The 22,364-nt window shown below is 45.3% G+C and overlaps 1 protein-coding gene across 1 annotated transcript in view; it reads left to right on the forward strand.

Moving 5' to 3' along the window:
• Positions 1 to 22,364, forward strand: part of Mipep (mitochondrial intermediate peptidase) — a 124,526-nt gene that overhangs the window by 71,866 nt on the left and 30,296 nt on the right. The window contains exon 17 of the mRNA XM_048447960.3: positions 20,546 to 20,667. Within this exon, the coding sequence (XP_048303917.3) occupies positions 20,546 to 20,667 (122 nt within the window). The remainder of the gene's footprint in view (positions 1 to 20,545; positions 20,668 to 22,364) is intronic.

The following is a 22,364-nucleotide window of genomic DNA, read 5'->3' on the forward strand; positions in this document are numbered from 1 at the left end:
TCGGTGGGTTTGGCAAGTTGGTCATTCTACCTTATTAATCAAAATGTAGTCTTGCTATTCAGAAAAATCTTTAAAATTACTGAAAGGTGATTTTGTTTCTACTGTATGTGGTAAAGGCAAAGAGTATATTTTTAGACACCCATTCTAGGGTGTCCTGGCCAAACACTGACAGTGTGAACCGGATGGTGCAGAAGCGGAGGTGCGCTCTGAGGCTGGACCGCATGTGCAGGTCGGGGCAATAGCCAGGGAGACGGAGAACACGGCTGGCAGCAGCCATGTGGGATGAAAGACAGTGTCATAGTGACTTCATGGGGTTCCCCAACAACTTATTTCTAGGAATTGTTTGTCTTAAATAGTCAGTCATTCCGTGAAATAAAATAGTAAGAAAAAAAATAAAATTTGAATGATAACCTAGAGAATATTTGCAGGGCTTGCAAAATCCATACAAAATATATGGATGCTCACAGTGTGGTCTCAGCCTTTAGGCAATGATCACAGAGGTCTCAACCATCTATGGGAGGATACTGTGCACCGGCTTCACAGCCCAGGTCTCTCCCGTGAGACCCTCCAGAAGCCACAGTGCACAGAGCAGGGTCCGCTAGCCAGAGAGCTCTTCACAGATCGGTGTTTGTCTAGCGAGCCTTGGTGTGACGTGCTTGGCAAAACTAAACTCAGATCACTGTAACTCTTGGCATGACTGTCTTTGTTCCTTGTGAAGTATGGTGCCGACTCTGAGTAAGCACCTTATTGTGCCAGCATTTCATTAATATTTATACGAGTGCTAAACCTCCGTGTAAAACACAGAAAGTTAATTTGCACTTGACTTGTTTTTCCATGTAGCAGTTTAATGCTGGGAATCCAAAAGTCTTGCTCAACAGGTTAGAAGGCGATTTTAAACCATATCCCACAGGCTGATTTTCTGTTGTATTCCGTCTCTTAATGGGTGGTGTTCGTTGCTTTTTCAGAAAAGATTTTCATTTTGAAATTATATGGTATGTGTGGTAATGTGAGTGTAGACACCGTCAGAGTCTGGAAGAAAGTTTCAGACCCCCTGGAGCTGGAGTAAGGAGTATGTTCGCTAGCACCCCTCTTCAAGTGCCATGCACACTCCTAACCCTGAACCATGTCTCCAATCTTGTTGCTTACTTGAATCCCTGAGTCCTCCTAAGGGTCCTCTATTTCTAAGTGATTGTACATTTCTTCCATTTTAACCCAGATTGTAGACAGTGTTACAATTTTGCTGTTCTAGGGTTCTAGATTTGTATCTTTGTTGTTCTTGTGTTTTGAGATAGGGTCTCTGTATAGCCCAGGCCAGCCTGGAGCTCATACACTCCTGTCTCATCCGCCCAAAAGAACTAAGATTACAGGCGTGTGCCGACACCACACTGACTGGGTTGTGTCTCTGCACTCTCACGTGCTCGGAAGTAGAGGAGGACTAGCAGGTTGAGGAAAGTTCTGGAGAGCTTGTGTAACCTGTCCCTCTCAGTTGACCTAGTGAGTGTTTTCAGGCGTAGACCGTGAACAAAAGGCTACCACATTGGGAAGTACGTGGGCCTTATGGCTGGAGTTGATGCTTTAACGCGCTTTGTTTATCAGTGGATGGTAAAACGGTGTTTCCAGAAGAGCTCTTTTTGGACCAGCAGCATTCCTAAAAGAAGAGGTGACTTTTCTTTTGCAAGAGGTGCCTGTAGGCTTCCACATCCTTGTCCAAGCAAGAGTGGACCAGTCTCTCCCTGCTGTGCCAACACGTGTCTCCGAGGCCAACCCTCCCTGAGTAGAACACCAGGAGAAAGATGGCGCAGGAGAGCATCCCGAGAGCCCAGCTCAGCTGTCACCGTACCTCAGTATTGGCAGGGGTGGCCTGGGAGGTGGTGCTGAACCGGGAGAGTTGAAGTGACACAGCTTGACCACCATAGCCCTCAACCAGAGAAACGTGGAGTCTATGAGGAATGACTACCTCGTGTAGCATAGAAATGTAATAAGTTTATGCCACAGGACTACAGGGAATCTAGGTGTTGGGTCATCATATGTGTATCACAGGACATAGGTCCAAACATGAGCTCTGTGGATTGGGAAATTACCACCTAGGGATCTGCAACATACTGTTTTCCTTTATACTTCTACTCCTACAATCCCAACAGTATAATGTTCTGCTCTTTATTATGTTAGGGTTACATTGCCTGGATGGTGGCTTGAAAACTGTTTATAGAGTGCTTGCTTTGAAATGGGGTCTCTGATTCCCAAGGAGAACATAATAAATGAAGGCTCACCATACGATTTTTATGTGATCCGAAGGCTTCCCACGTTGGAATTGCTTGATTTGGGAAGCAGATTCCTAAACTGACATTTCTGTGGCTGTGACTGTATGTTCAAGGGAAAGTAGCTGCTCACTTGCCAGTTGGAAGGTGGTGTGCGGAGGTGCTGAAGGAGATGCACGGCTGCTACCCCCAGACTCTCATCCCCAGCCTTCCTGATCCTGGGGCCAGCAGGGAGAGGGAGGGTGAAGGACTTGTGAGATGGCCAGGCCGTGCTGTGTGGCCGAGGCTGGTCTGGGGCTCACAGCCCTGCCTCAGCTTTTCCAGACAGGCTTAGCAGACATGCACCATCATAACCCACTAGGAGATTTTTTTTTCTGTTTATGTGGTAGTTTTTTATGAGCTTTTTGTTGAGTTATTTGTGTAAAGTATGATAATATAGAAAAAGCTATATGAAAATGGAAATGGATATTTGTTCATTTAAGCACATTAAATTGTCTTCAAATTTTAGTACAGCTAAAATATGTACAGCTTTTCACAGACAATTTCACAAGTGAATGAATTAATTTATTGGTGCTGGCACTGCAACCCAGGGCATCCATATGCTAGGTGAGCACTCTGCCCTGAGCCCCACCCCAGCCTCGATGTCGCCGTTCAATTCCAATATTAATATGAACTGCCATCACCGCTTATTGGACTTAGCAGCAGGCAGCATTGGCTTCCTTTTTTTTAAGTTTTTATTTTATATTATGGATGAAGCATGACTGTAAGGAATCGTTACTGATTAAATAATTTCTACCATCTATATTAAAGGGTTTTTAAAATTTTTTTATATTAATGACTTTTAAAATAAGGTCAGTGAGAGAAACCGTGACTGCACAAGGTCTTCACGGAGATGTGTGAAGCCCACTTCCCTCCTTTGCTGCTTTCGTCTCATGCTTGCTCGGAGACTGTTAGAGAAGGACCGAGACACTTTACATGTGTGTAGAATAGATTGCCAGTTGGGCATGGTGGCTCACACCTGTAATCCTAGCACTTGGATGCGGAGGCAGGAGCATTGTTGTGAGCCTGAGGCCATCTTGGACTCACTGTGACTCTCTTTCTCTTCCTGTGTGTGTGCATGCATGTGTTCTCGAATGTGCAACTGTGAAAGTGCCCCATATCATCTTCCTTTTTCTTGGGAGTAGTCAAAATTCTGTGGTGAAACGTTTGCTTGGGACAGTTCTGTCTCCTCCCACCCCTTTATTCTGGGTTCCCCGCGAATGGCCAGTCTGACTGAGGTGAAGGACTCGCTTGGGTAGAACCACCTCTGAATATCTAATGTTGCCAAGCAAGTGAAGTGTTAAAGAACACCGTGCTCACTTATCTTTGCTTTCTTTATCATCAATACAGAGCCATCTGGTGCACATCTAGAAACACCTAAGTGGTTAATGGTGTGTTGAATTCCTTCCCTCTTTGGCTACATAAACAACTGAGAACTGTTTACCTTGCCTGACATGCTAGATTTACTATGGCTTCGTAACTAAAACACACACGTGTTGTAAGCTGGAACACTAAGCTCCCGAGTCACTCATTTTCTAAAGACTTCCGTGGCTTCGGCTTGTGGGAGAATTGCAGCTCTAGATCCCACCCATTTAAGACACGTCATTGTCTGGGTTGTTTTTATAATAGTCCTGTGAGCCAAGTCACCAGTGTTCATTTTAGTGTCGGTTTCTGTGAGTAGTGCTGCCCCCCCCCTTTGGCCTGTAATTTGCTGCAGCTTGGATATAATGAACTGTCCCAGAATATTAGAAGCTTTGTGCTTTGAGCAATGCTCATGCATTTCTATTTCTGGCAGCCTTTCTTCTGGTGACTCCAAGGTCAATCAGTATCAGCCACAGGGATGTGCACAGGACATAGAGCATCCGTTGCTTATGCAGAAATGGGCATGCAGAGGGGCTCCTGCAAATGCCTAAGGATTTCTGGGCCATCCTCAGAGCCTCTAAGCGGCCTGCTTGGCACAGTAAGAAGGGCTCTGACTGAGTGCACTAACTGGGCATTTTAAGGGCATTTTCAGAAGGTAAGATGTGCATTTGATTGAGAGTTTCTAAGCTGTGAAAGGCGCCCACAGCATGAAGTTTCTCATGCTTCTGATCCTTAGCTCTCCCCCTTGATTTGTTTCTTTAATTGTAATGCTCCAGTTTTTCACTAATGGGCACATATTCCTCATAAACTCAGAAAGGCAAGAACACCTACATCCTTCCCCATTTGCCCCATTTGCTCTCTGTTTCCCATGCCATTAGAGGGGAACAGCTCTTTGAAGTCACGTTCGTCACAAGGGTTCAGCTTGTTTTAGTTCTGGATGTAGTATACACAGCCCTGAAGCTGGGGCCTTGGGATGTGTCCTCTTGTCCTCTTCCTTAAAGAGCCTGGAACTTGTGCTGCTACAGAAAGGCCCTGTTCTAGGTGACACTGCCCTCTATAGCAATAAGCATACATTGCCAGCTACTGTGCAGAAGTGCCCTGGGGATGCATTAAAGATAGGTATTTGGTGGATTAAGCATTCATAAATTAACAAATGAGAATGGTTGAAGCCCTGGCCACAGTAGGATGGTACTGGGAGGTGAAGCCTTAAGGGCTTGCTTCTTAGGTGTGAGCTGAAACACTTTGAGGGCCCAGGTGTCTTTGGAATGGTTGAGCTTCCTGTCCTCATCATCTTCAGTTGCCTCGTGAAGACAGTCATCCATTAACCAGTGCAAGTCCTCACGCACACAGCCAGTAACTGAACTGTGGTCTCCCAACTTCCAGGGAGAGTGCCTTACGTCTTAGGCTGTCCTGTTTGTGTCAGTTTGCTCCAGCAGCCTGGACAGCTAAGACGTAAAGTCAGATTAGTCTGCCACACAGCTCTGAGTAACTTTACACTGTGTTACTGTTTTGTATGGAGTGGAATGCTTACCTTCTCATCAAAGATGTGGTCTTCTCTTCCCCACTGTGCTTTCCCAGACCCTGCATTTCTGTGGGGTTAGTGCTTTACTTCAGTTCAGATCCTGTCCCAGAACCCCATTCTCTGGCCCCTAACCTTTGTTCAAGGCTTGGACTCATTTTATGTTCTAGAAGACCTGCAAGTGACCCTATGGCACAAATGTCTATGCACACAACTGCTTTACCCTTTGTTACACTCTTAAGAGCAGGAGGGCTGGGTAAAGGTGCACACAGCTTGTATTCCACTAATGCAAGGAGTTTTCCCTTGATGGCCGTAGTAACTGACTTTAATTTTTGACAGCACTGTAACTTACAGCTTTTGGCCTGCTGTCTTTTATTACTATTGGAACTGACGTCTTTCCTGGTGGTCTTTCCCTGTCTTTATAGAGAAAAGGTGATAAGAGTCTTGCCAGTTCTTAGTTTCCTATGTTTATGTTGGTCATCTTTTTGCTAGGAATATTACTATCTTGTCCTTAATAAATGTCTTTTGTATATATTGATTCAGCTTCTTTCATAATTCTCTTAACATTCAAAAAGCTTTATTTTTGTTGGATTGGCTTTTTTGTGTCTTGTTAGCTGTAGTAAGAGCTAACAGAATTTTTTATGGTTCTGTCACACTTGAAAAATACTTCTTGGCATTCCACAACCCTGTCTGAAAAACAAAAAACAAAGACTTCCTTTGTAGTTATTATTGTGTGTGTGTGTGTTTGTGTATGTGCATGTGCATATGTGTCTGCACGTGTGTGTGCATGCGTGTGTGTGTGCATACATGCACGGCCCACATGAATGCAGTGCTTACAGAGGTCAGAAAGAGGATGATGGATTGGTTCCCTGGAGCTAGAGTTAAAGGCAGTTGTAAGCAGCCTAATGTGGATGCTGAGAAACTTGGTCCTCTAGAACACAATAAGTACTCTTAACTGCTGAACCACCTCTCAGCCCAAAGACTTTTTAATGCAAACTATTTGCCTGTACTTTCCTTCGACATTCTTAAGATTTTATTCATTTCTCTCAAATCTTGATGTGAATAACCTTTGGTCTGAGATTTGGAGCCAGCTCTAGTTTCTCTCTCTGGCTTGCTAATCACCCATTTTCCCCATATGCAAAGGTCTTCTTTGTTAGAACTTTGTAGATTTTTTTTGGTGTACACTAAGGTTTATTTTGTTTCTGAGCTTGCCAAGTCAGAGGTTCTTGCTTAGGCTGCAGAACCATGTGTGTAAGTTGTGTTTGTAGTTAATTTTAAGTACAGCCGCCTTTGTTTACCTGCCTAGTCCTCTCACGCTGCCATGTATTCATCATGCTCTTGGAAGTCTCTCATGTCATCTGTTTGTTGATTTATATGTTTACTTTCTTGTTCTTTGAACTAGGTCTTGCTGTCCTTTCTAAGGTTTGCATATTCCCATTTGTCCTAGACTGGTATAAATGACTTGAACTTTCAAAATAAGGCTTAAATAATAATGAAAAAAGATGATAATTCTTATTATGTTTATGGTTTTAATGGGATGTTTCTTGTTTGACCTACAAATTGGAAGGCTAGTGGCTATATTTGAGGGAAGAGAAGATTCCAAGTGTAGAGTGGTTTGTTCTGTTGTCGGAGACAAGAATAAAGAAGTGATGTGTGGCCACAGTGTCCTCCAGGGCACCACAGTGCATGTAGGCGCTCCTCTGAGCCTGAGTTTAATCCGACCTGATGTAATGCAGGAGTCACGTGGAGTGGAGAGCACTATCAAATGAATGGTTGGTATTGTCAGCTTGACAGGGCCTAGGAGGTAAACCTCTGTGCATATCTGTGAGGAAATTTCTAGACTGTTAATTTGGGAAAAGAGCCACCCTAAGTGTGGGTAGTACCATCCTATGGGATGAGGTCCTGGATTGAGCTAACCACCAGAGTTCATCTCTCTCAACTTCCTGACTGTGATGGTGGTCAGCGCTTCATGCTCCTGCTGCCGTGCCTTCCCCACCATGCCCGACTGTACCCCAAAATGTGAGTCACAATCAACCTTTCCTTCCTGAAGGTGTTTTTGTTGGGTGTTTTTTTGTTTTTGTTTTTGTTTTTGTTTTGCGGCTGATACAACAGGAAATCAGTGTGATGCTGACACAGCCTAAACAGCAGATAGACGTTAGGCAGTGTTGCTGTTGGTAGTAGGATATTCGAGGTACAGCTTTAGAGGGGAATTTAAATTGTAACACTAGTGCGTGTGTAAACTAGATTAATCAGTTGCTCACAGAAAGGGTCAGAACAGGAAAAGAAAGTAGGCTGACTCCAGTGGGGATCTCACTGTGCGTTCAGCCTGTAGTCCTCAGGGATTTGATAGTGGCCCCTGCTCTTCAAAAATAGCCACTTGCCAGGCCACCAGAGGTCCCCATTGCAGTGCCCAGCTAGTTGTGGCTATATGGCCAGTCTGTGCCCTCTTAATGGCCTTATATGACCATGTGCTAGAGTAATTGGCCTCAGACACAGCTCCACTTGTAGCGTGTGTGGCGGCTAATTAGAGGAGCGCTGGGATGGCGGCTTTCTTTAACACACTCTTCAGATCCTGACTTAGCACTGATGCAATCTTTCTTTGCACATGTGTATGTTTTTCTGTCCCCGGGAAGCTTTGAAATAGTCTCTGATTTATGGGGAGTGAAAAGTGAACCAAACTTTCTCGGAACATGTAGAAAAATTCAGACACTTAAAAGCCAGAATGAAATGGCATTTGAAATGATTTATACAATCGCAGCAGAAACTTTTTCCACTTACCCAAAGTACAGTCTAAATACTTCCACATCACGGAGTCCTTTAAGTGGAGGCAAGGTCTGTCTATAAATCAAGCGTCGTTTACATTCTCAGACCCACTTCTAGCTCATTTTCCCCCTTGAAACCTAGAGTATCCTCCAAACAGTCGTGTATCAAGTTAAAGTGAAGATAGACGCACAGGAAAGATTCTGGAGAGCAGAGAGTGGCTGCAGCTGTGGTTCCGAGGGTCACAGCGCTGACAGCAAGGGGGCAGCACCGGTGCTGTTGACCCAGCACGTTCATGGAGGTGTTCAGCCGAGAGCTTTGTCAGACTTGTTGAGGAGCTGGCAGCCAGAGTGGCTGTTCTCACAGATCTCAGAGTCCTCAGGCTTGATCCACACTATCTTTCATTTTGTTTTGTTTTTCAAGACAGGGTTTCTCTGTGTAGCCCGGGGTGTCCTGGAATTCAGTCTGTAGACCAGACTGGACTCGAACTCAGAGATCTACCTCCTCTGCCTCTCGAGTGCTGGGATTAAAGGCCTGTGCCACCAGGACTGGGGATCCAGACCGTCTTCTAGTAACTTCTCACTTGAAATAAGGTACTAGCACCATGTTCCTCTCACTCAGCTTCCCCCATAGTGATACTCCTTTCATCCCTGGTGTGTCATCAGAGGAAGACCAGCCTTGGGGTTGCCAGCTCAGTAGTCTGAGTTAGTTCATCATGACAACTTATGACATGTTCTGGTTTAGTTTCAAGGATTGTCTAACTTAAAAAATGAATATGATTTTGTTCTATTTAGGTGAGAATCAAATTGCATGTGTCTAGGAGCAGTGGAGTGGGGTCATTGGAATACCATGGAACGTCTGCATCCCATTAGGGTGTTAGGAAGGCACGGCCTGAAGGTGCTGACTGCGGAGAGCCATAGAGGCCCTTTCTGTTGGGCTACTTGCTATGGCTGGAGTCGGCATATGCTGTGACATCACTCATTTTTAAGGTTTCTGCTTCCTGCTGATCTTTTTAATTTTTTCTTTCTCTTCTTTGGTAGCATTATTATTCTATTTCTTTTTTGGGGAGGGGGTGTCGTTCGAGACAACATTTTCTGTAGCTTTGGTGCCTGTCTGGGAAATCTCTCTGTAGACTACACAGAGATCCACCTGTCTCTGCCTCCAGAATGCTGGGATTAAAATTAAAGGTGTGCACTACCACCGCCCAGCGTATTATTATTCTTATTTAAGCATTTTGACCAAATGCTGAAACAAAGTGCCACAGATCAGAACTCACCTTGACTTTGTACTCAGCCCTTTTCTGTCTCTTTGAGAGCTGGGTATGACCCCCTCTATTGTTTTCACAAGCTACTCATAGAAAGTGGTCCGCAGTTTGAAAACTTGTGTGTTAACTGCCTTGGTCTTATGATTTTCTTTTTCTTTCTTAAGTCATAAAACATTTCTCAGACAAACCAGTTTTAGACCTAAATTATTTAGGAAAACCGAACCATAGCTCATACTTAGTCTCAGCATGCCTATTTCCCTCATGTGTTTTATGTCTTTTGACAGACATTGCCCAGGACACGTGCCTGGAAAGGATGGGATGTGGTGTTGAGAACTCGGCATGGGAGGGGAAGTGTGTGTATTCATGGAGTCAGAATGGCATTTCATCTGAGTGTAATTATTTCTAACTTGGATTTCACCCTGGCTTTTAATGCACATAACCATGGTGCATAGGTTATGTCTGCAGAGAGGTATGTGCACAGTTCCGGAGCCTGTGGGGCCCTTAGAAGATTTGAGGTTAGTAAGCTGGGTCCTGACTGCAGCAGGGATGGAGCTGTGGAGAGATAATTATGGCTCCAACATGGAGGGTAGGCTAGTTGTGTGTGTGTGTGTGTGTGTGTGTGTGTGTGTGTGTTTGTGGACAGGTGAATAGGTGTGTCAGTCCGTGGAAATGAATCTGAGAGACCCCAGAAGTAAACCCATTCATTTATGGTCAGTTTCTTGTTAAAGACTCTCAGAACAGCTCCTTGGGAAAATAATTGTCTTAAAGAATAGTGATGGGTCAGCTGGATGCCCACGTGTAATGGTGAGCTTGAATTGCCGCATATTTTTGCATATAAAGATTTGCTTCAAACAGAGCAGAGAACTCGATTTAGGAGCTAAAACTAAATGCTGCTAGAAGAGAGACATGGGTCTACATAGTCTTCACCTTGAATTAGACAATTATTTCTAGATTTGACACCAGCAAGCAACCAGAGACTACAGATAACTTGGACTCATTGGTACTTTAGAAAACTCTAAAGGCATTCCCATGAAGGTGAAATGACAGCACACAGTGCACGGAATATGTGTCTGATGGGTGTTTGCTGTCTGGAGTGTACAAAGAACTCTGGCAGCAATTGAAAGGCAAATAAGCCACTTTTTAAAATGAGCAAAGAATTTCAGGAGCTGCTTCTCTAAGGAAGATAATAGAATGCCAGTAAATACATAGCATTCAAGGTTGTTGATTAAGAAAATTCAAATCAAGAACCCAGCGAGGAGGTGCCCTTTGTCTGTGCGCTAGTTAGTTTGTAAGTTGATCATCACTGGGATACCTGGCCTGACATAGACAATCCAAAAGAAAGCTTTGCTTTACCTCAGTGTTTCAGAGTTTCTGTCTGTGGGCTGACTCCATTGTTTCTGAACTGTGGTGAGGCTGAACATTATAGTATAGATACTGTATGGAGCAAAGCAGCCTACCTCATGACAGACAAGAGCTGGAGACAAGGTGCATCTTCATAGGGCATACGACAGTGAACTACTCCAACCTGGCCCCACATCCTGTTCCTTCTCATCACCTCCCAGTAACGTCATCCTGTTGTGACCCACCAGTGGTTTAATCTGAGGATTAGGTTAGAATCACAGGAGCCAATCACTTCCCTGAATCCATCAGCTGACGTCCAGTATGTGAGGCTAGGCGAGACATTTCATATTTACACCACACAGGATGGAAGTGGGGGTGTGCTGATGTGGATAAGGAGAAATTCCTGCTCTCCTCCCTGCCAGTGGGAGTGCAGATTGTGTAGCAGCTTTGGCAGTTCTTCAAAAAGTAAACATGCCAGATGACCCAGCAATTTCATTCCTAGGTTGAATGTTTTTGTGTATTTTTTCTCAAAAGAATCAAAAATAATATAGACACCCCAAATTTTACATGTCTTCGTAGCAACATTATCCCTGAATTCAAAGGTGGGAAGCAGTCCAGATATCCTTAAGTGTGTGCATGGGTAAATATGAGTGCTGCATGTATCTACACAGTGGAGTATTAGTCTGTCATGAAAATAATGAAGGACTGATGCATATTACATCATGGGAAATCCTTAAAAACACTGTGTTCAGTAGGAGAAGGCAGTCACAAAGGCTCATGTTGTGATCTCTTGGGAAAAGGTCTGTCTAGACTAAGTTAGTTCTTTTGAGTCAGGAAAGGGTTCAGTAGTTTTCAGAGACTAGGGGAGGAAGAATGGAGGGGACTGGCCCCTAATGGATGCAGGGATCTCAGTGACTGATGATAGGCTTTGCAGTTTGAGAGAGCGGCCGTGTGACTGAGACGAGACTCTAAAGTGAATTGCGGGGATATGACTTTCATCTCAGTTAAAAGTCGATGCTGATGGACAGGTACAGAGAAATGCGCAGACAGTGAGAATCCTTGGAACACCCAGTCCTACATGGGATGTCTCCATCAGATGCCTCCCCCGAGGGATCGTGGAACCACGGTGAGGAGGAGCTGGAAAGAGCCTTATCCTGACAACTTGAGGAGATGGATGACATCACGGAAATAAGGCCTCTAGACGCAACGGAAGGGACACTCGCTTATACGAACAGATTTTGATAGCATGTACCGGGCCTTCATGGGCCCAAGCCGATGGGGGCCCAGCGCTGAGATGGAAAGTGGACACAAGCCCCCATCTCTAACCCAGAAACCTCCTCAGTTGATAACTGCTCACAAATGAAAATTTAGTTTTAGTTTTCTCTAATGAGTTCACATGTAAGTTAGCTCCATGCCCAGCAGTAGATGGCCAACACAACATGAACTCAGTAGCAGTTTTGAAGGTCTTTTTCCTCGCTCAGTGCTTTGTCTGTGCATGGCTTTAACTTCATTGGGCTTTTGCCTACATATTATGGTCTCTGATTTTGTTTTATGGGTTTTCTGTGTGTAAGTGTTTCAGTAGCTGTATTTCTTATTGTGCTTTTTCTTTGATACTTTTTTCTGTTCTTTTATTTATCTTATTATTTTAGATACCTGTTTGTATTTTAAAGAGAAAAAAGGGAGTGAATTTGGGTGGGTTTGGAAGTGGGGAGGATCTGGGAGGAGTTGGAGGAGGGGAAACCATATTCAGAACGTTGTATGAAAAAAATCTATTTTCAATAGAAAAAATGGTCACCAAGCAGGTATGGATCAGATTTGAAACCAGGTGGTCTTCTGTGTTTCTAGTGCTGTAATATGCTACTTTGACTCAGCCCCTGGCTAGAAGTACGGAGTTGAGTGCTACACTGGAGGAACAGACAACTGATGAAGTAGCCAGGGCCCGGGAGCTGGCTGTGCTGCTTACCGTCTTGTGCTGTGTTCTTAATCTCTACAGCCATCTGTTTTCCTCATTGACAAAATCACACAATAAAGCATCAAAAGTGGGGGGCATAAAAAGTCAGTGTTGACATAATACTTGGAGCAGAGAAAACTCTCCATGGTGACACTCGATGGCCTTCATTTGCTCCCATGGATGACTCCAAATTGCCGCGGCCGTCAGAGAGACCTGACTTCTAAGGGGTGTTGGTCTCTGTGTCACATAGGGTGGGTTTTGAAGGAAACCTAAAGCTCTCAGTTCATGTCATGCCCATCTCACTTGCTGACCTTTGGGAGAGTACATCTGGGGCTTCTGAATCTAAGCAGAGGAAACTGCCCAGTTTGCTTAGACGGCTCCCGTATGGAGCAGAGCACACAGTGTCTGACCTGCTGCTGCTGTCAGGATGTTGCTCTCTGTGTGTATGGATTCTAACTTGTGGTATCGGCCCCTCATCTCACTCTCTAGCAACCCCAGTCATGTGCTGCTCGGCCTTACTCAGGCGCTGCTTGTGTCTCCGCCACAGTTAGAAGAGTGTCTGCTCTGTGGGAAAGGGATTGTCCAAGCCATTACTTAAGGAATTTTGGACATTCTTCAGAGGAGACAGTCAGGGAGGGTTGATGACGCGATGATAGAAAGCAGGCGGCCCTGGTAATTTCAGTGGATCAGTCGCGTGTTTCATTTCTGGCAGCCCTGCCATGCGGGATGCAGGTAGTAACAGGATCTGCAGATGACAGACTGTTGCCGCCCTGGGCGATACTTGAGAATGCGCAGTTAATAAACTTCTGGAATGCCTTCTCGGCATGGCAGGTGGAGGCAGCGGCTATGCAGTTCCAGGCTTAGGGTGTTTTTATCGTCCACTGAACTCATTTTGATCACCAGGACACATGGGTCTCGGAGATCCCTGCTCCCGGTTGCAGGTGGCTAGCTCCGTCCTCGTCTGTAGTGTGTAATGGAGCGAGAGTGGGAGGCTCTTTCACCAGGATAAGTAGAAAGCAAGTCTAGAAAGCTGTGGCTTCCCAGCCTGGGAACTGTAAGCCACATTTAAAGCTACGAGGTGAAGGTAAGAGGTTAAGTGTGGGACAGTGGAGACATGATTAGAGACTTTGGGCCTCAGGATTCAAATGAGGCTGTGTGACTGTCCTGCATCCTTTAGGACCACAAGTGTACCGCAGTCTGGCCGTGAGGTCAATAAAGCTGATAATGGCATTCTTATTTTTTTATTTCTATTTTTTAAACTATCTTGTTTTACATACCGATCCCAATTCGCTCTCCCTTCTGTCCTCCCACTCCTCCCATCTTCTCACCCCACTTCCCCATCCACTCCTCAGAGAGGGTGAGGCTTCCCATGGGGAGTCAACAAAGCCTGTCACATCACTTGAGGCGGGAGTAAGGCCCCTCCTCCTGTATCTAGGCTGAGCAAGGTACCCCTCCATAGAGAAAGGGCTCCAAAGAGCTGGATCATGTACTAGTCCTAAATACTGGTTCCTCTGCTAGTGACCCCACAAACTGCCCATGCCACACAACTGTCACCCACATTCAGAGGCTCTAGTTTGGTTTTATGCTGGTTCCCCAGCTGTCAGTCCACAGTCAGTGAGCTCCCACTAGCTCGAGTCAGCTGTTTCTGTTGGTGTGTCCATCAAGGGCTTGGCCCCTTTGCTCATAATATCGCTCCTCCCTTTCTATGACTGCACTCGAGGAGTTTCTCCCAGTGGTTAACCTTGGATCTCTGCATGTGCTTTCATCAGTTACTGGATGAAAGTTTTATGATGAGTTAGGTGGTCATCAATCTGATTACAGGGGAAGGGTAGTTCAGGCACCCTCTCCACTATTGCTTAGATTCTTACCTGGGCTCATCCTTGTGCTTTCCTGGGAGTTTCCTTAGTGCCTGGTTTCTCGCTAACCCCACAGTGACTCCTTTCAAGGTATCTCTTTCCTTGCTTTCCCTCTCTGTTCTTTACCCTACTTGATCTTCCCTATCCCTCGTTTTCCTCCCTGCTCCCCTTCTCACCTTCCCATTTCCCTACCACCCTTCCCCTCCCTCTACTCTGCCAGTTCACTAAGGAGATCTTGTCTACTTCCCCTTCCCAGGAATCCATATAGGCCTCTCTTTGTTTCTTGTCTTCTCTGGGGTTGTGGACTGTAGGCTGGTTATCCTTTGTTTTCTTCTTTCTGATTTGTCATAGAAATTTGTCTGTAGAAATTCAGAGGTAGGGTGTGGGGTATGCGGTAAGTTACGTTACCTTACTTATATCCTGATATCCTTGTAACTTTAGTGATTGTGGAAATTTAGACATGAGAAACAGGTATTTATGTCTGATTCTTTATGGCACTTACTGTCCATTGTGTGGATACTTACTACAGAAACTGCTGGTCACAAGACACAAAGAAGTGTCAGTGTGATACCTGTCTGCAGCAGGCTTGCAGGTGACAATACCATAATCTTTGGGGGACAACACCATGTACAAACCTGTTGTGGAGTATTTGTTTGCACTGTGAAGATGTGTCACCCTGATTGGTTTACAGATGAGCTGAATGGTCAATAAGTAGGCAGGAGAGGATAGACGGGGTTTCCAGGGAGGAAGAGGAATCTCTGCGTGTGGATTGTGCCATTGAGATACCAGGGAGACACTGAAGAGTAGTGGTACAGAGTAGAGGTAACCGAGCAGCATGGCAGACCATAGATTAATAAAAGCAGGTCATTTTAAATTATAAGACTTTTATAATTGATAAGAAGTCTCCATGTCATTGGGGCTAGCTGTCCAAAGATAGTCTGACAAGAAAGCTCATTACACAGAGCAGCCCTATGAGGCAGTGTGATACTATCATATCTGCAAGGGAAGATTCAGGAAGGACATCCCATGTAACAGTGTCACCTCTGTGACATCCAGCACCATTGCCATAGTCCATCGACTGAAACGAGGAGCAAAGTGTGTTCACCAGGGTTGACGGGCAGATGGAGCCGTCTGTGATTGTGCCCAGCGTGACTTTTATTTAGTCACTGCTTATTACAGTGTGAAAATTTTCATTTTCCGTTTGGGCACTATTGTGTCAGGTTTTGGGGAAAATGTCAGAAGATCTTTTTATTATTTTTAAAAGTGTGTGTGTGTGTGTGTGTGTGTGTGTGTGTGTGTCGGCACTCGTGCCACAGCACACACATAGAGGTCAGAGGACAATAATAGCAGAAGGCAGTTATTTCCACATGATGGTCCCATAGATTGAAAACCAGGCTGTCAGGCTCGATATCCGGCGCTTTAACTCAGTGGAGCTAGCTCACCAGCCCTAATTTTATTTATTTATTTATTTATTTATTTATTTATTTGAGAAAAGATCTTTCTTGTCTGGAGTTCCACCCTTAGCTATTTACAGGAACCAGTCTCAATAAAACAGAGGCAAACAAAAAAGGAAAACAACAACAAAAAACTTACATATAAAAAAATTATGTGGGATCCAAATTTGTTTTTTACACCATAGCATCCTCTTGTCTGTAATAGGAACTTCATAGTTGCAGGGTTGCTCATCTGGGCCAGTCTGCTCTTATATACATTGACTATCTCTGCAGTTCAAGAAGCCCATACTGTCTGTCTAGCCAGCCACCATGGAATTCCTGTTGCGCTCCTCCAGGGCTGTGTGAGTCCAGACCTGACACAGCAAGTGCTCCGGGTGGCTGGCACACACCCTAAGCAAAGAGCGCCGTGCCCTCATGCAGCCTGTCTGCTCCAGTGCTAGGTTGTCTTCTGGTGTGTTTTAGATTACACATCCACATACATCAGGAAATGAAATGGTATGTGCTATTTTTGATAGTAAATTAAGCGGAAAGATGAGTTTCATTATTGAACATTTATCCCATGCTTAACAAGTGCTGACTGCATAAAGTTCCTCATCCAAGTTCAAGAGGGACAGTAGTAAATAATCACGGTACCCTGTTTGTTTCTGGAAGGCTGTGGAGTCAGAAGAGTAAATCAGGGTCCCCTCACCTCCACTCTGCAAGTTCTACTGCAGGCCGCAGTGTCCATGCTTTCGCTGCACTGTTCACCAGCAGGCAGGATCCTGGGTCATCTTGGGCCAGTGTGGACAGTCATAAGTCTGTGTCACTGGCCCTCCCATACTATGTGTGCTGTGTGTTTTGAAAATAGTGAGAAAAGGCGAGAACTAAGCTCTTTGATACATACCTCTTCAGAAGAAGATTTAAAGGGGAAACGACACCTCACTCCAAAGAACTGCAGCCTCATTCCAGAAAGAATAATGGCTTTCATTTTTTTCGATGAAAGAGTGAAATGGACACAAGAACATAATATTAGGTTGAATTAGCAGGAATCTAGTAATTGTGTTCAAACAGCAGTGGAATTGCAGGTCTTATCCACGACCTTACAAACCTCTGATGAAGGGTGTCAGGTAGGCATGATTTCTCTAGTGTGTCTGGAGGTAAAAGAAGGGTTTAGAACCAAAGTCCAGGCTGTAATTAGAGCGAGAGAGCAATAAGGCTGACTCCACAGTGCAGGTGGCTATCCCCACACTCCTGACATCTCTCTCCTGTTCTGAACGGTCTTGTTTGTATTGTGAGGTTTATATGGGGCTCACCTGAGTTGATACTAAGGAACTTGGACATTTCTTAGCTCATCCACGTTGCTGTGAAGTATGTCTGCTCTTGAGCTAGAACTAAACAGTACTCAGCAGGTATCTACACTATCCACTTGCTCTGCCGTGACTGTGAAGCTAGTTCTTCCAGAACAAAAGACAAAGCCCCTTGGGCCCTGTGAGATGTTAGATCTCTGTCCTGCTGAAGGGGCAAGCATGTTCTGCCAGAAGACTCATCACAGCCTTGTGCTCTCTGAGAAACTCCCAGGTGTAGATTAAGATTCCTGCATGCCATAAAAGCATGAAGGCTCCCCTTCCAAGTACGGCAGATGATACAGAACTCTGTGTGCATTCTCAGTGAATTCCAGAGGCCCACCCTTTTGGCAGATTATAGCTAGTCAAAGTTAGCTATACTGAAATTTGACCACAAATGGTCCTGGACTCGTTGGCTTGCTTTTAAAGAGCACTGTGGGGGCAGAGAAGATGTACTTGCTGCATGAGTGTGAGGACACACAAAAAGCTCACTTGGCAGTACATGTCTCTTATTCTTGTGATGGGGAAGTAGCAGCAGGGGACCCAGTAGTCTGCTTGGCAAGCTCTAGGCCATTGAGAGACCCTGTCTCAAAAATGTAGGTGGCAAACAACTGTGGAAGACACCTGACGTTGACTGCTGAACTTTAGACACACACACACACACACACACACACACACACACACACACACGCACCACTTGTCTGAACAAGGCCCATAGTCAGGCCTCTCTCATTTGCCTCCTTTCTGCAAGAGGCAGAAAGCTGACGGCCGTTTCTAGTGCTTTTCCCAGCAATAGTGAAGCCTCCCACAGACTCGGGCAGCCTCACTTCAGAGTGTTTGTTCTTGTTACGTGCTGTTGTGAGGACTGTACCAGAGCCTAGGGGAGGACATGCCTTGTGCTGGGTACAGCAGACCTGGTCACTCTGAGAGTGACACAGGATGGCAGCAAGTGCATTTGTGTAGTCTGCATTGTGGTCAGGAGGCATCAGAGCCCGTGTGCCAACTGACTGTGTGCCTCATTGCTGGATGTTGCCCACAAGGATGGTTCCACAGGACACTGCCAGGTACACACTAGACAAAACCGTCTCCTTCGGGGCATGGCCTGCACACTGTCTACCTTATTCCTAATCATGTCTTTTCATAGAAAGGGGAGAGTAGACACTGAGGATTGTGTCCCAAGCAGGTTGGGATACTTCTGCACATGGCTGTGATGGCACCCTGTCCATTCCGGGCAGAGTAATTACCTCAAAAGAGATAGAAATCGTGTAACTAGCACATGATCATGACTTTTAAATTGTGAGCTAAGCATGGGGTTCATAGTATCCTGAGACTTGCCACGCCTCTGTGATAAAGGGACCATCTTTTTAGATATCTTGGTTTCTTTATGTATGAACTAGAATTTGCATATCTAGTTTATAGCAAATGACAAAGTTGTAAGAATTACAGTTTACTTATCCTTTATGTCTCAGGGAATGTAAGACTTGTTAAAGAATGATTCTACAAGAAAAAAAGGGCTTCATTTAAAAAAATATTTTAGGTCACATAAAATATATGCTTGAAGAAAGTGTAAAATTATGTCAGGAAGCCGGGTGGTATGGTACACGCCTTTAATCCCAGCAGTCAGGAGACAGAGGCAGGCAGATCTCTGGGAGGCCATCCTGGTCTACAGAGTGAGTTCCAGGATAGCCAGGGCTACACAGAGAAACCTTGCCTCAAAACAAACAAACAAACAAACAAACAAATAAATAAATAAATAAATAAATACATAAATAAAGTGTCAGAAAACTGCAGCCCCCATGTGTCCTGCTGGGACAATGCTCATATCTGCTTCTATTGGTCAGAAATGCCGTCCAGGGAGCTGAGGTGCCTGCCCCTGCACACCCTTGCAGTGGGTGTGCTTCCCATGGTATTGGTAGGAAAAGAAGTCTCCAGTATGTTAGTCGTTTCCTATAAAGATCCATGAAGTCTTTTGTAAAATAGCTGCTCTCTGCCCTTGTGTGGGTGCCCCCACATTTCTTCTTCAGATGCCCACAACTGGTCTGGCCTCTGTTTCTCCATTGACCCTCCTGCTGCTCCCGCTGAGTTGTCCCCTCCGTCCATCTGCGATATACATCCCACAGTGACAAACTATGGGCAGAATAGCCGGCTGGCTGCTTCCTCCCTTTCAAGACTAGCAGATAAGCTGGTCTCCAGGAGGCGGATCCAGAGTCTTCTGCATACTGACTGCAGCGTCCCTCATGCTGCCTTGGGCTCGTATCCCGTGTCTTTTCTGAAAGTACCACACGCAATTCTCTCTATACAGCAAAGATCCCGTAATTCTACCCTCTTTCCCCTCCTACTCTGTGCCTTTTAGCATTGACATAAAATGATATGAAATACCATAAAGTGACATAATAGAAATGTGGGCACATTCAGCTTTCTGAGCACATTCACATTTCTGAGGAAACCCCTCCTCAGAAATGAAGTCACACAGCAAACGGTGGTTACAGAGTCAGATACCAAGAATAAGTCAGCTCATGACATTGTATTCTTTCTAGGTTATCATATGAAATAAAATGTACTAAGTAATTAAACTCAATGAAGAGAAATTGGCCATGAGAATTTAATTAAACAGTAAAATATATTTTGTATGCTAAAGGTGTGCTCACCTGAGGTGAGGTTGTTCTTGAGTATCTTCATCACTTAGGCCCCCAGACTGGGTCCTCTAACACGGAAGTGTGTTAGCAGTGACCTACCCCAGGAGGCTGAAGGCCAGGCTGTCAGCTTATCATTTTCTGAGGCCGTGCCTTGTACTGCAAATGGAACCTTCTCTGTGTACAGAGATCTTTATCTGTATACCTGTCTCTGGGGTCTTTGTCCACATTTTGGACTGGAGAAAATAGTTCAGTGGTTAAGAGAACAATGCTCTTGCAGAGAACCTGGGTTTGATTCCTGGCACTTGCATGGTAACTCACAACCACCTGTAACTCCAGTCCAGGGGCTCTAATGCCTTCTTCTAACCTCCATGGGTACCAGGCATAAATGTGGTGCACATACATGCAGGCAAAACTCTCACACGTAAAGTTAAATAAATCTTAACACATTTCAGATCCAGCCACATTCTGAGGTTTATAATCTTAATCTATTCACACACATTTGGGGGGGAGGCTGAGAGAGCCCGTAATAGTCTACAGATATGACAGTACTGACATTGTGAGTGACGTGAAGTGAGCCCAAAATAGTCTACAGATATGACAGTACTGACGTTGTGAGTGACATGAAGTGAGCCCGTAATAGTCTACAGATATGACAGTACCGACATTCTGAGTGGCGTGACTCTGGGGTGGGTCTGAGTTGGGACGTCTAAGCTCTGTGTATTTGCTGCATTGTGTCCTCACAGATGCTGTTCTCAGCTCCTGTGCTGACTTTCTTTTTGGCAGGCTTGGCAGCTGAGGTTCAGCCACCTTGTGGGATATGGCGCCAAATATTACTCATACCTGATGTCCAGGGCTGTAGCGTCCATGGTCTGGAAGGAGTGCTTCCTACAGGATCCTTTTAACAGGTAACAAGGGTAGGGCGGGGCAATATGTGAAACATCTTCTCTGTAATCCATAAGACGCAACATATACACTGCACCCAATGGCCTGGCAGTGGGTGGGACACTGTGACCCCTCTCTTATTAGGCCTCTTTCTGCAATGGTCCCTTCTATCTTGTGATGTGACCGTGAAATTTCCCTCACTGTGCAGCTCTAAAGCCTTCTGTGGGACTTTCCTGGCAGCCACTCACTGCCTCTTGAGCAGCGCAAGTGCCTCGGTGCACTGCCTCTCATCACTCCCTGCTGTCTGACCTCCGAGGGGCCTATGAAACCTTCCCCATATGTCCTTCAATTGGATGACCAGCGGTTTAGACCAGCATTGGCTGTTTGGATATAATTTCCAAGACCTGACTTTCTGGGCCGCTCTCAGGAGCACAGTATCAGTAGAGGAGCAGCAAATATGCCCCTTGTAGTTAGTGTTTGAAAGTGAGAGGAGCGTCAGATCCACCCCTTCCCAGAACAGGCAGACCTGGCCATAGAGTGCTCAGGTGAGGGCTAGTGGCCCATCTTCTGGCCAAGGTCTAGAAGGTACAGGGCAAGAAGAGCAGGGCATGTTATGTTGTGTCTCCTCTTGAGTTCCTCCTGGTGTCCTCACAGGACCTTGTAGCAGGAGGAGCCCAGAGGACCTGTGGCTCTGGTCTCAGGATTCCTTCGAAGGATCTTCCTTTGGAAGCAAACCAGTAATTACAGCCTGACGTCATAGTCGCTGAGAGCACTTTGTCTTCTCACCACCTAAGTGAGATATCTCTGACACTCCTCAGTAGTTCCAGGAGATGGCTGTCAGCTCAGCACTTTGTTCACACAGCCTCAACTCCATGTGGCCTTCCAGCAGCTGCAGAGCTGGCTCTCCATCAGAGCCCACGGGGGCTCATGAGATGGTGACAGCTAGCAGAGGACCAGGAGGATTCTGGGGTCTCCCATCCCGCCTGCTTGTCTCTGTACACTCCCTGCGTACCCCTCAGCTTTCCCACAGTTTCACAGATTGAAATAATCTCAGAAGTTAGTAATCACATTCAGTCCAGAGTCTTCTCAACTTGGATCTAATGTCATCAGGTTTTTACTGGTTTTTATAGGTTGGTACCCATGTTTTACTTTGTCTCCCGTCCCTTGCATATGCAGACACTTGGTCTGCTCTACAGACCTTATTATTCCAAAGGGTCTGCAGCCAGCTTGACTGCAGTAAATCAGGGCTGGTAGCTCTTTACTGAAGATTTCTATAAAATAGACAAAATTTCACCTTGTTTGAAGGATCTGTACTTTAATAGAAAGCCACATGCTAATAAAAACATATCTCCAAATATTTCTCTGTTGATTATATGTGAATTCTTGCCTAGACACGTAGCTGCTGTACTTTTACAATCATGTAAAAGTTAGCTTGTAAAAGTTCTCGCTGGACTAGGAAATTCCTAAACTCTGTCAAAGAGTCCTTTTTTCTTTCTCTTGTATTTGGTTTGGTGTTTTGTTTTGTTTGAGGCAGGCGGTACAGGCTGCCCTGGAACTCATGATTCACTCTCTTCAGCATCCAGAGTTAGGCTTACATGTTCCGCACCAAAGAATTCAAACTAAGAGCCAGACATTGGGTCTCCTTGGCACACAGGACTCCAGAGCAGAGGCATGCTAGGGGAGGCCAAAGAGGAAGGCTTTGATTTGAGGGAAGGATGCT

This window comes from Myodes glareolus, chromosome 12 (assembly GCF_982192425.1).
Source record: "Myodes glareolus chromosome 12, mMyoGla1.1, whole genome shotgun sequence".
Lineage (NCBI taxonomy): Eukaryota > Metazoa > Chordata > Mammalia > Rodentia > Cricetidae > Myodes > Myodes glareolus.